The sequence below is a fragment of the Camellia sinensis genome, chromosome 13 (genome assembly GCF_055761805.1).
Source record: "Camellia sinensis isolate YWXY chromosome 13, ASM5576180v1, whole genome shotgun sequence".
NCBI classification, from domain to species: Eukaryota; Viridiplantae; Streptophyta; class Magnoliopsida; order Ericales; family Theaceae; genus Camellia; species Camellia sinensis.
The window spans coordinates 44610365-44623898 of record NC_138973.1 but is presented as its reverse complement, the minus strand read 5'-3'; the positions used below and the strand labels follow the sequence as shown (position 1 = coordinate 44623898).

General features: G+C 31.1%; 1 protein-coding gene across 7 annotated transcripts; it reads left to right on the top strand.

The window, feature by feature from the left end:
* Window positions 1-1491: 1491 nt before the first annotated feature.
* Window positions 1492-8689, top strand: LOC114322044 (uncharacterized). 7 transcript variants are annotated; one of them, XM_082902141.1, is made up of 8 exons: window positions 1492-1695; window positions 2430-2505; window positions 2772-2896; window positions 3771-3944; window positions 6353-6391; window positions 7911-8044; window positions 8163-8308; window positions 8397-8689. In XM_082902141.1, the coding sequence occupies exons 4-8, from the start codon at window positions 3777-3779 to the stop codon at window positions 8513-8515; spliced, it is 606 nt and encodes a 201-aa protein (XP_082758267.1). In that variant the 5' UTR covers window positions 1492-1695; window positions 2430-2505; window positions 2772-2896; window positions 3771-3776; the 3' UTR covers window positions 8516-8689. The 7 variants fall into 7 exon arrangements, 4 of the variants coding, with proteins under 4 accessions (XP_082758267.1, XP_082758266.1, XP_082758265.1 ...); XM_082902139.1 differs by having other exon boundaries at window positions 1493-1695; window positions 2772-2892; XM_082902140.1 differs by lacking the exon at window positions 2430-2505.
* The last annotated feature ends 4845 nt before the right edge of the window (window positions 8690-13534 follow it).

The window sequence follows — 13534 nt, the reverse complement described above, 5'->3', positions numbered from 1 at the left end:
ACCCAGCATGGGCCCACCGGTCACAAGAGAGAGGAATAGGCCAATCCAACCACTTTTTTGGCTTGGGCCGCTGTTTGACTTCTTGGTTTTTTTCAATGGCCCGGTTAGTGCAACAGAAACGGAGAGTAATCCAATCAATATTTGCACGCCACTTGGATGGTTGTCCTCAAATTTAACAAGAATTATAATTCTGTCCACTATTTTTGAACTTTTTTTTATACCTAGATGTTGATTAATAATTTTTAACGCAGTGTTTGGTTGGGAGATTTGACGAGGACACTACAACAAAATGCATATTCGGCGATCAAAATTGGCGACTAAAAAAAATTTAGTCGCCAAAAGTTATGAAATTGGCGACCAACTAATTTTTTTAGTCACCAAAAGTAAAATATTTAGTTACTAATTTTTTTTAGTCGGGGTATATTGGTTTTTGGTGACTAAAAAAAATTTTAGTCTCTAAAAATGCTAGAATTGGCCACCAAAAAAATTTTAGTCGCCTTATATTAAGTTTTGCCCACTAAAATCATTTTGTCGCCGAAAGAAAAATAAAAAATTAATTTTTTATCTTTGGCGACTAAGATTTTGGTCGCCAAACGTTTATTTTCAGCGACAAAAAGAATCTTGGTCGCTATATACTAAACTATTTAGTCGCCGAATAAAAATAAAAAATTATTTTTTTACCTTTGGCGACCAAAAGTTTAATCGCCAAAAGTCTTTTTTCAGCGACAAAAAAAAAAATTAGTCCCCAAAAATAAATTTTATTATTATTTGGCGACCAAAAATATATTTAGTCGCTAACTGTTGTAATATTTGTTTTAGATAGGGCTGAGCAAGGAATCCGTGAAATCCGTAATCCGATCCAGTCCAGTCCAATCCGATAGGTTTGGATTGGTTTTTTGAATCCGTGGTTCGGTTCCGGATTGAATAATTAAAAATCCGTAGTTCACGGATTGGTTCCGGATTGAATCCCACGGTTCCGGATTGGAACCGATCCGGACCGTATACAAATAGTCTATATTTTTATTATACATCCTCCCCCATAGTATCTTTTCTTATTCTATGTAAAATCTAAACTCAAACCTAAAATCGTATAATATCTTCTTTTATTACTTCTGTTTGTTAGTTTTAAGTTTTAATTTGCAATGGTCTAAATACTTATGGTGAAACCAGTTTTCTTATGGTTGTTTAAATTCTAGAACAGTATGTCGTTATTATAGAAAAACATGTTGCTATTATGGAACTAATATAGCGCTATGTTTATATTTTTATGAAATTCAAGTGTTATATATATATTTTTGTTATTTAATTATGTGAATCCGTGGTCCTAAACCGATCCAATCCGTATTTAAATGGATTGGTTCGGATTGGTTTCATGATTTAAACGGATTAGATTGGTTCCAATTTTTTAGGAACCGTAAATAACAGATTGATCCTGATTTTATCCCAATCCGGTCCAATTCGGACCATGCTCACCCTAGTTTTAGAGGGAAACGAATTATTTTGGGCGCCCGATCTATTTACACTCTGTTCTGTCTCTCACACACACAAACACAGGATATACACTTCTGTGTCAAACACTAGCAAACCTCACCCTCACCATCCCTGCTAACAGTTGCCATCGAACTTCCACCACCGACCATCGCGGCTCTCGCCACCGTCGCTCACCATCGCGGCCCCCCTCCCAGCCACATTCAGGTTTCTGTCTCTCTCTCTCTTCCTCTATTTCCCCATTTCACCATCTCGGATCTAGGGTTTTATTTTATTTTTGATGCTGTAGGATTTTGATAAAATCATTTTAGGGTTTTACTCTTTTTCTACATTTGAAGCACATATGAGGTCCAAGTTGTGTTTAATTCCAAACTTTTGTTGCTCTATTTAAGCAATCGTGAAGAACTGCTTAAATTGCTGAGTAGAGTTAAATGTGTATATATATATATATATATATATATATGTATATAGTGTTATTAGGTAGATAGCAATTGATTTAAGGTACTGAACAATTTAAGAATATTATTAGCAGGTAAGTTAATGGAAAATTTTAGGAGTATATTGATATAGATTATATATGCTTACACTTCTAAGTTGTAGGAGTATAGATTGATATAGATTATATATGCTCTTGCTCTGTTTTTTTCCCTTCTTGAATGACACTGGGTTGATATTGATTATGGACAGGTTGGTTTAATTATTTCTGTTGGTCCCCTCTCCCCTCCTCCCCAAACTTAACGTTCTTTTACAGAAAAATGCATCAAAACTTAGCTTGCTGTTCTGACTAAAATACCTCCCATGGCCTTGGTTTTTCAAAATTTTGATAAATTTCTTTACTTTTTGCCTATATTAGTAATTTCCTTGTTTCTTTTTTGTGAGAGTGGGGATCTAAAGTTGTTTTGCCACATAAAAACTACATCTATTGCTCCATATGTCGTCAGTTGGAGGTGACACCTGGCCTGCATAGCTTGCAGGAGAAGCCAGCAGAGGGTGATGTGGTGATGCCACATAGCGGGGGTGAGTCCATGTACCTACAGGTTGTAGTAGTGAGGGATGAATGTAAAATTTGACAGCTTTGCATGTAGGATGCAATCCTCTTATCAGAATTCTTTTCTATTGAATGTCCTTTTAAAATGTGATTGTTCCATGTAAAAGCAAGCTCAATCTTAGATCTGGTTTATATGCTGCCTTGATTGAGCTGTCAATTTCTTTTTATAATTGGTTATATATCACTTATTTAATGAACTTCTCTGAACAATTTTTTAATGGAACTTTGGAAAAAGGTTGCTGAATGTACTGAGCAATGGGGAAAGTGTTGATCTTGTCTTTGAGTGTCTAGACCTGGACCTGAAGAAGTTCATTAATTCTTATCCAGAGATTGCAAAGGATCCACATATGATAAAAGTGGGTGAGATACTTCCGCCATTTGAAATTTTGAAATGCATGGTACTTGATGCCAACAGCTTTGTGTTATATTTTGACTTTTGAAGTTAATTTTAGTAGGGAAAAAATACATTGAGTTGCTTCTGTATACTATAATTTATCTTTCTATAAATTAAATGTTGTTCCTTTTTGTTCTTTTTTCTTTTTGATATTTTTTTACATCTGGACTCTTGTGACCATTATGTCATTGAGCCATGGTATTAGTCTACATTATTTGATATATCTAGGTGTCATCTCGATCTTTTTTTAAAAATATATTTCACAAGATTTTATTTAATTTTGATCTTATCAAACCGAGTCTTGAACTAAAATGATTTTGATAAAATAGAAAAATAAGCCGGGCATATTGTCAAACACTTTGTTCAAGAGATGCATGCAGGTGCTTTTATTTCCACACACCACATTATTTTAGTTCACACACTTGATTTTTGCATTTTTGGTTTGGATGTTGATTTTAACCACATAGTTTTGTTCGTATATCAACTTCCAAACCAAAAATTCAGTCAAATCAAATAGTTTTGTTCGGAAGTTGATTTCCAAACCAAATAATTTTATTCGAAAGTTGATTCCGAACCAAAAAAGATGTGTGCATTAAGAGGAAATAATGTGTGGAAATAGAAGCTCTCAATGCATGCAGATGGGCACACAGAATATTGAGTTTGTAAGGGATAAGAGAATCAATATCCAGGGGTTGGCCATATTCTCCTTATTGTTTGTCTTTCCTTTGTTGGTCCAATAGTTTCTTCTTGCCTGTGTGATAGATTGTGGGTAGTTACTGGAAATAGCAACAAAATTTTATAGGACTAGGTCGATTGACTTCATTAAATATCTATTTGCAGAGATTTATGCATCAGATTCTTCGCGGAGTCGCCTATTGCCATGCTCATGAAATTCTACATCGAGATTTGAAACCTCGGAATCTTCTGATAAATCGCAATAACAAAATGGTGAAGCTTGCTGACTTTGGGTTGGCCAGGACATTTGATGTTCCTCTCAGGACCTATACTGGCAATGTATGTCACTCTTCAATGCTATTTGTACTAAATTTTGTTTTATATCTGACAATTTTGTTGAATAGAAGTTGATAGTAACTACAAATACAAAATGTTGTTTATGTAGCAAAAGAAATAGTTGTGAGCTTTCTTCTAGGATTTTCAAACCTAATAATTTCAATATTGCACCTGATGTTACATTTGGAAGTGCATTTGTCATGCATAACCAAATCAAATGAAACTAAGTCTTGTGTCCCAATCAAGTGCATTTGTAATGCATGATATACAAAAATAACTCTTTTCAAAATTTGCATATGTAAGTGTTCTTTCTGATTGTTGGCTGGATAATTAAAGCAAGTTTACACTTTGATATATTGGGGCATCAGTGAAAGAAAATGTCTTCACGGGATTAGGCTGAGATCTTTGTGAAATTAAGTAGGGAAGTTACTTTTCACTCAAGATCATCTTCAACAAAAATGTTACTCTTTTTTTTTTACTCTTTTTCCAGAATGCCAACAGGAAATTGAGAGGTACGTAAAAAAAAAAAAATTCGTTTGTCTTCCCATTAAAAAACTGGAGCTTCTCTCTCTCTTTCAATTTAAATTGTCAGTGCAGAAAAGGGTATACTCTCTCTCTCTCTCTCTCTGAGGGGAAAAATTTGAGGGGAAAAATATTTATTTAAATCATAAAAATCTTTTTTTTTTTATCAGTAAAAAGAAGAGAGACTTTATTGATATAAAACCAATGTACAAAAGGAAATTACATCAATAAAGGCAAAGAAAGGGTAGGTGCAAAGTGTATCATAGCAATACAATTGATCCCAATTAGGTCCACATGCAAGCACACCACTGAGGGTTGGTGAGGGGCCAACCAAAGCAGCCAAACAGACCCCAAAAATATCCAAAAAAAAAAGAAAAAACAGAGCAAAAGAAAGGAACATGAGCAGCAACAAACCAGATTTTCAAGATCAAATTATCATAAAAATTTTAGCAGTTGAGTTTGGTTTCAACTATCCCAATCTCTTTTCCAAGACACCTAAAGTTAGTCAAATTCAGTTACTTTCATACTGTAAATTTGTCTGTCAATATAGATGTATATAATTTTGTTTATTACATGACTGTCTGTAAGCATGTATTGTTATCCTCTTCTTTTTTTCTTATTCTTTCTCCTTTTTGTGGGGGACTTATGAATTGCAATACTTTTCTGTCTTTTCTTGACATTTTTTTAGTGACTATTACTATGATCATGTGCGTCCCGTTAGAAAAACACATTAGTAGGAGATATTGTCATAGTACTTTTGAGAATTTTTATTGTAACTTTGAGTTTTTTTTTTACAATATTGTCATATTGTCATATAGTCTTTGAGTTGCAAACTCTGAGTTTTTTTTTTTTTTTTTTTTTTTTAAATTTATAAATATTTTCAAAAATCAAACTATTTATCGAAGTAACTAATTTTTCAAACTATTTATCAAATTATCCTATTTTTTTAAAAGCGCATGCTCAAAATGCGATTTCATATTGACTTGACTTACTGATATTTAGATGTGGGTCATGTTAATATGAAATTGTATGTTTAAGATGCGATTTCACCACAAATTGTATTTTAAACCTGTGGTTTTAAAAAATTAGTTTAATAAATAGTTTGAAAAGTTAATTATTTACCTAAGTAGTTTAATTTTTTTGAATATTCACAAAACAAAAAAAAAACTCTGCAAACTCTTGGTCCATTTTTCAAACAAAAAATAAATCATGTGTGTCCCATGTAGTGTAAGTCTCATCCCACATGAATATTGGATTGAATATTTGATAAATTCATTTACAGTCCCAAACATTACTGTTAAGGGGAATTTGGTCAAAATCCTCTCATAATAAGCTTTAATGCATTAAAGATAAGTACAAAAAAAATTTCTTGAAAAGTTCAACATATACTACTATTACCAAAACATTAAACTTTAAAATAATATAACTTTTGATCTATATGTCGATTTTTAATAAAATTAGTATTTTTAAAATTCTCTCATTAAGATCTATCAAATAAGATTCACGTTGATTGTGAGATTCCTGAGTAGATTGCTCAACAGAGGCTGCTTCTGTTGGCTGGAAAGGTGTTGTTGATTAGTCTGGCATGTCAGCTTCACAAGGAAATAGTCTTCGATGGCAATGGTATAAGGATCCAAGATTGGAATGTCTTGGATTCCGGGGGATTTTTCCATCCAATACAATACGTGAGATTTATTAGCATAAGTTGATTTTGTGATCTGAGTGTGTTTAAATTAGCACATAGCATAAGTAGTTACAAGCACATTGTGGATCTTCTTATGAAACCTGTAGTTGATGAAGCATAAGAAAGTTTTTTTTGTCTGTTGCAGCACCTTTGGTTGAGGCTGACAAGGAAACTGATGAAAAAAATTATCTTCTATGGAGATTAGAGAAAGGGGTTGCAGAAGGCTCAACGGAGATCCCAAAAGGTACATCTTCCTCACCCTATTTAGACATTTAAAACACAAAATTCAAAAAGAATCAGAACCAAAGGCCGCTATACACAAAGAGGTTATTATATCATTCTTATCTATTTATTATCAAAATCTGCGTGATCTTGTTTCCTCCTAAGTTGTCATGTACTGTTTGCTCGATATTTATGGGGATGTAGTTATTGAGATGAGAACCGCGTAGAAATTCATTTTATGAAATTGAATTTGTCTTTGTACTCGTACAAAATTAGAAGCATGAGTAGAAAGAGGAAGAATTTTTTTTGATATTTTGTTGACATAGTGTGGAATCTATCCATTTGTGTGCAATAACTTGGTTTTCCATTTTAATTCTTTTATTTTTGTTTATTTGGTGAATGACAAAATTTATTGAAAAAGATTAAAAGAATCAAACAGAGTAAAGAATATAAACCAATGGAGGAGAACCTCTACACCAAGCCAGCCAACACAAACAAACTACCATCTCCTAGATAGAGCAGAAACAGAGCATACTACTATCAACAGAAAAGCATAACAAACAGCCCAAATTGGATTAATAGTTTTCCTATTTTTTTAATATCTTGATGTACATGTGATTTATCAACAGAAAAAAAAATAAATAAATAAATAAATAAATAAAATAATCTTCATGTCCATGTTCTTAGCCAAAAAAATCTTCATAGGTGGAGGTTGCAAGAGTTAAGAGTTTTGGACAGATTTGTTGGTTAGTAGTAACATCAGTTATATTTGTTTTACTTTAAACAGATGCATCAGACTTCAAAGCTTTAATATGGTAGGTTATATGCCCAAGTTATCATAGAGGAAAGGAAAAGATATAAGGGCTATTATTACATTGTGGTCACAATTGAACATGGTCACCAAGTGTTTGAATCTATTTGAATCTGCTTTCACAATTGAACATGGTCACCAAATTTATCAGAAAAAATTTCACAATCTACTCTCTTTACCTTATTAACTCACAAAACCCTCCCCCATGAATATCAGGGCTATTATTACATTGTGCAATTTTATTAAGTGCAAGTTTAAACTCATGACCCTTTGGACAAACCAAGGTCGTGTTGACATGTGTCAAGAAAACAAAAAAGTTAGGATCATAGCGATCATTGGTTACAATCACTTGATTAACTGGACAAAAGTAATAATGCTATTAGTAATTACTTTTAAAATTCATCTATCATAGCGATCATTGGTTACAATCACTTGAATTTGGGAGGTTAATAAACTCTTTTTGTAGCCCCACATGCAAAGATCATTTTTTTTTAATCTCATCGGTACTTTACATTAAATTGATCACAATATAAAAAATTACTGAATAGTTGTCTTTGTGGGCCATTAGCTTAATTTGTATATATTATTTGTAATCATTATTTTCAAATATTGAGTGTAATGGTAATTTGTAGATTTCAAATGGGAGATTGGTTTGTGGGCCATTAGCTTAATTTGTATATATTATTTGTAATCATTATTTTCAAATATTGAGTGTAATGGTAATTTGTAGATTTCAAATGGGAGATTGGTCAGGACTTGGTGCGCACATCAAAAATCAGTGACTTGCTTGACATTTTCTAGCGATGATTCATTTCTTATTTCTGGTTCAGAAGATGGCATGATCATTATTTGGCCTATGATCAGGTAAAAAAAGTGAATCTTCGTTTCTTCAACAATTTAATGTTTGTATTTGAATGTCGTTTAGTTTTATTTTTCAGGAAAAATAAATAACTGACTTTGTAATCACATTGTTTGGTGGAAGTTTGGTCGACGAGACAAATTGTTGGACTGTGGCTTTAAAACTAAATTTTTCGTTGGAGCTTTCATCCTCTATAACGGGCCTATTAACTGCATCAAGTGGCTCAAGTTCAATTTTTTTTATCAAACTCCCTCGATGGCACATGCAAGGTTACTTAATTATGTTAAATGTTTCATAATAATATCTTCCTAGCATGAGTATTTTTGTTTCTTGAAATGATTTATTTTCATATTATAGGTATGGGGACCTTGTTACTGGAAGACTTTTTACAAACTCGAGCTTTTCTACTACCAATTACTGCAATAGTTGTTGATCCAACAGAGATGAAATTATTTTCTGGTGGTATAGATTACTAGTAGATATTTCTTTTTTGTATACGGAGGACATCATTTTTGTATGATTATCTGTTTGTATAGAATTATTATTTTGGGTTGGATTATATTTGATTTGTATAGAATTTGATGTCACAAGACCAAATTTTTGGATGGTTGAAAGTGAAATAGAAATAGACATATGTATTGTTTTGTTTATATACAAGGTACAGGTTGCACGAAATAAATACAAGTTGTGCAGAAATTAATAATAATAAAAAAAAAAACACTAAATAAAGTTTTTGGTGACTAAATGTTTAGTAGCCAAAAAAACAAAATAAAACTTGTTGGTTACTAAAAATTTAGTAGTCAAAAACAAACCAAAGATTTTTTGGCGACTAAAAATTTAGTAGTAAAAAATATATGAGATTTTAGGCGACTAAATAGTTTAGTAGCTAAAAAAAAATATGAAAATTAATTTTTTTTGGCTACTAAATATTTAATAGCTAATAATAAATGATGTTTTGGGCAACTAAAAGTTTTAGTCGCTGAAAATGAAAATTAATTTTATTTGAAAACTTTTGGCGACTAAATATTTAGTCGCCAATACCTCGTACTTTTCCCTATTAAAACATCTGTAGCCATTTATAGGACTTTTGGTGACTAAATTTTTTTTAGTCGCCAAAACCTTCCCCGACCGTTTTCTCACAACAAATCTAGCGACCAAAATATTTAGTCAGGAAAAGGCTTCAGCGACTAAAACTTTAGTCGCATAAAGTACAATTTTCTTGTAGTGGGAATTTGGAAAGTGAAAATGTGTGTGAAATTAGGTAAAATATAGGTATGTTTTATTCACATTTTACCTACTTTTTGCATTTTTTTTTCTAAATTCCTTTTCAAATCTCTCAACCAAACACAGCATAAAGAACGGCCTTAAGACTTTTGAATGGTAAAAGTGTGGTTAATTACATTTATACCGCTGCACTTTCATCAAAATTTCTTTACTTTCAATTGTGACAATCAAGTTCTCACAATTTAAATGAAGTTGCAATGTCAATCCATTACAAAAATTTATATGTTATTTTTTTATGGCATGTAGCCCCGTTATATTTCCACCAAAGTTTCATTAGCACTCATGCATATTTAATGAAATTCCATTTTGATAAATTTACATTAAAATGGGCTAATTATACTTAGCATCCTTCTATTTTCACTAAAATTTCACTTTAGCCATTTCACTTTTAATTGTGATAGTCATTTCCTTACACTTTAAATCAATTACAATATCATTGTTCCGTTCATCTAACATTTACTAAGGATGATTGGACTTGTAATATGAGTCATATATAAAGTTTTATCACGTCATTAGCATGTCCTACATTTTACTAAAATCCCACTTTAATATTGTATTTTTACCAAAATCTCACTTTGATCATTCCATTTTCAATTTCTTCTACCTAATTACCAATAATGGAAATAATGATAACTGTGCAACTTAACTTAAAATGTAATAAATTAATTATTACAATTGAAAGTGAAGGGTGTCAAAAATGAAATTTTGATAAAGGTATAAAGTTGCAAAGTTTAATTAATCCATTAAATTATTTTGATAATATGTTATTTTCTTCTCCTTGTGGATTCATGGAAATCCTTCTAGGGTTTTATCTAAAGTTTGAAGAATATGGCTCTTGTTTTGCCAACCAGTGTATATCAGCGAGAAAGAAATCAATTCATGTTCACTAACATTTATTTCATTTAAATTTCTGGCCAAGCCAAAACCTACTACTTGGGTTGATGATGGTGCTTCAATTATTTGGCAAAACATATATATATATATATATATATATATATATATATATATGTATATGAGAATTCTATTATACACACTGTATACCATATGCATCTTTAATTACGCTATTTTCTTTTTTTAGTTATGATTAATTTTCTTTTTTAATTATGACATTATTTTGAAATATTTAGTTATGACTTTTTTTGTGTTTGTTTATGATTTTTTTTTTTTTTAATTATGATTCAAAAAATATAGAGTTATGTCATTTTTTTATATAGTTATACATATACCTTTTGAGGGGTGAGTACTATAGTGGTGCAAATGATATATCTCTTTCAAAAGTGTGTATGCTAGAATTTCCCATATGTATATATATATTGACATGCTTGGTGTACAGATAGCTAAAATGAGACAATGTTTGCAGAATATAATTTCATGATTGTGACTTTTTTAAATTGATCTTCTTCATTTTCTCGAAAGCTCCAAAAAAGCATTTTAATGTTTTACCCAAACTAGGACCAACTCATTTTGAGTTTGTGGGTGCAAAGCTTGTCATTTTGGATTCTTTATGAGACCCCGATGTTAGGCTAACTCATAATAATGGATAATATTTTCAAATATGAAGTGAGGGTTGTACGTGAGCTAAGGTTGAGATGTTGACATCCCACATTACATTGGGAGTGTTTAGTGTGAATTATAGGGGGTGATTATAGCTTATTTTAATTTAGAAATCTGTATTATACTGTTTGGTGTAACTGCTTACAGCTTTTTAGACAGAAATAACTTAAATAAGTTGAGAAAAGCTAATTATTTAAAAGTTAAGAAATATATGTTTTTAATTTCTGCTTTCTGATCATCAGCTTTTGGCTTACAATAAACTGCATCAAATAACACCATTGTTGTTTGGTTGGACTTATATTGTTGTTTATGTGTGTTTTTTTCAAAAAAATTGTTTAGTACAATTTTTATTTACAATTTATGATATAGAAATAATTTAAATAAACTAAAAAATAACTTATTATTGGGCACAAAGGAGAGATGTTTTTTTCATCTATTTTCAGCCCCGCTACGTAGCCCGAATGTACTGGGGCTCGACTGCCTCGAAATTCATTTGATTTTATTTTTTTTTTCCCTCTCTTCTTCCTCCTCGCTCTTCTTCCTTCCCCTTCTCTGCCCTGCTCTGCTCTACTCTTCAAAAAATGAGAATGAAAATCTAAATCTAAATCAAAAAAAAAAAGGTGTTTGGCACCAACAAATGAAGTTTTCAGTTACCAACTGAAATCAAAATCAAAGAGACAAACCCACAACAAACTCAAAAAAAATCAGTTACCAACAGAAATGATAGTTTGTAAATTCAAACCCACAACAAACTCAACAACTCAAAATCTCACATGAAAATCAAAACTAAACAGACAAACTCAAAAAAAAAAAAAAAAAAAAATCAAACCCACAACAACAGACAAACCCCCATGAAAATGAAAATCTAAATCTAAATCTAAATCAAAAACTCAAAAAAATCTCACAAATCACAAAATCTACACAAATCAAAATCAAAATAACTAAAAAAATTTTTAAAAAAAAACGACGAGAAGAGAGAAGAACAGAGGAAAGAGGAAAGAGGAGAGGAGGAAAAAGCCGCCGTCGCCATCACCGTTGCTCTTCGTCGCCATCACGCTGTTGCACTCCTACCTCTTCTCTCTCTCTTCTCCCTTCTCCTTTCTCCATTTTCTCTTTTCTCTTCTTCCTGTGTAAAGAGTGAAAAAAAAAAAAAAAAAATCAAAACGATGTCGTTTTGATTTTTGGGCCAGTCGAGCCTTTAACTTCTCAAGCTCTTAGGCTTTATTGATTTTCTAATAATAGCTTTCAACTTTTAAAAGTTGCACCGAATATGTTCATAAATGATATTTAAAATGAATTTAGAAGACATCACATGCTACTTTTGTAATTAGGTCTTAATTTATAAATTATCTATGAAAAAAAATCATATTTGATAGTGTAGCTCTTATTTTATATTTTTTCTTTTAAAAAAAATGAATGGTGAGAATTATTTTGAAAATAAACTATATATTTTCTTAAAAATAAATGTAACAAAATAATATAATTATAATTACTAAATTTATCTGATTTTTTTTCATAAATATTCTACATACTTACAAAACAAATGGAGACCCTACAGGTTCAATTAGACAGTCTAGTCTATATTTGTGAACGGAGAGATCAACTATGAACTATTTTGAAATTACCTATTTTTGAACTTAAAAATAACTCTTCAACTGAATCGATAATATTTTGAACTGGACAAACTTTCATCTTATCCAAATGATTTTAGGGTGATTGACCAATAAATCTCATCTTTTGAATTTGTAATTTATATAGTCCTATATTTTTTTTGTGATTCATTTAATCTTTTTGAATGTGTAATAACTCATTTGTCCACCACAATAGAGTTACATTTGGAAAAAAAGATACTAAAGAATTTTTTAGTGTCATATTATACCTGCTACGTTGGAGTATTATATCATAACTGTCACGTTGGAGTGTCACATATTACATTTAAGAAAAATATATTAAATATTTTTTAATTTTTTTGAAATATCACACCATATCCGCCACGTCGTCACATTTATAAAAAGTATATTAAGAAATTTTTAGTTATCACATCATATCCGCCACATTATCATATTTAGAAAAAGTACACTGAGGAGTTTTTAATTGTCGCATCATACCCGCCAAGTCATTACATTTGGAAAAGTACACTAAGAAGTTTTTAGTTATCACACCATACCCGCTACATCGTTACATTTAAGAAAAGTATACTAAGAAGTTTTTAATTTTTTTGGAGTGTCACATGATATACCTATCGTATTGAAATGTCACATGTTATATTTGAGAAAAGTACACTGAATAATTTTTAATTTTTTTAGAATGTCACATCATACCCACGTTATCATATTTAACAAAATATCACTAAAGAATTTTTAATTTTTTTGGAATGTAATATCATACTCCCACGTTTGAGTGTCACCTTAATACTTTTGACATTAGAGGGTCACATTATACCCATCATATTAATAAAAGGGTATAGTCGTCTATCAATACACTACAAAAATCGAAAATAGAACCACACAGAATGAACTCTCCACTAATAAAACTTTTTTTTGATCAGCAAAGAAGAGAGAAACTTTATTGATGAACAAAGATAGAATTACATCAATAAAGAAGAATGGGAGGAGAAGAGGAGTGCAAAAACCATCACAGCGAAACAAATTAGTCCC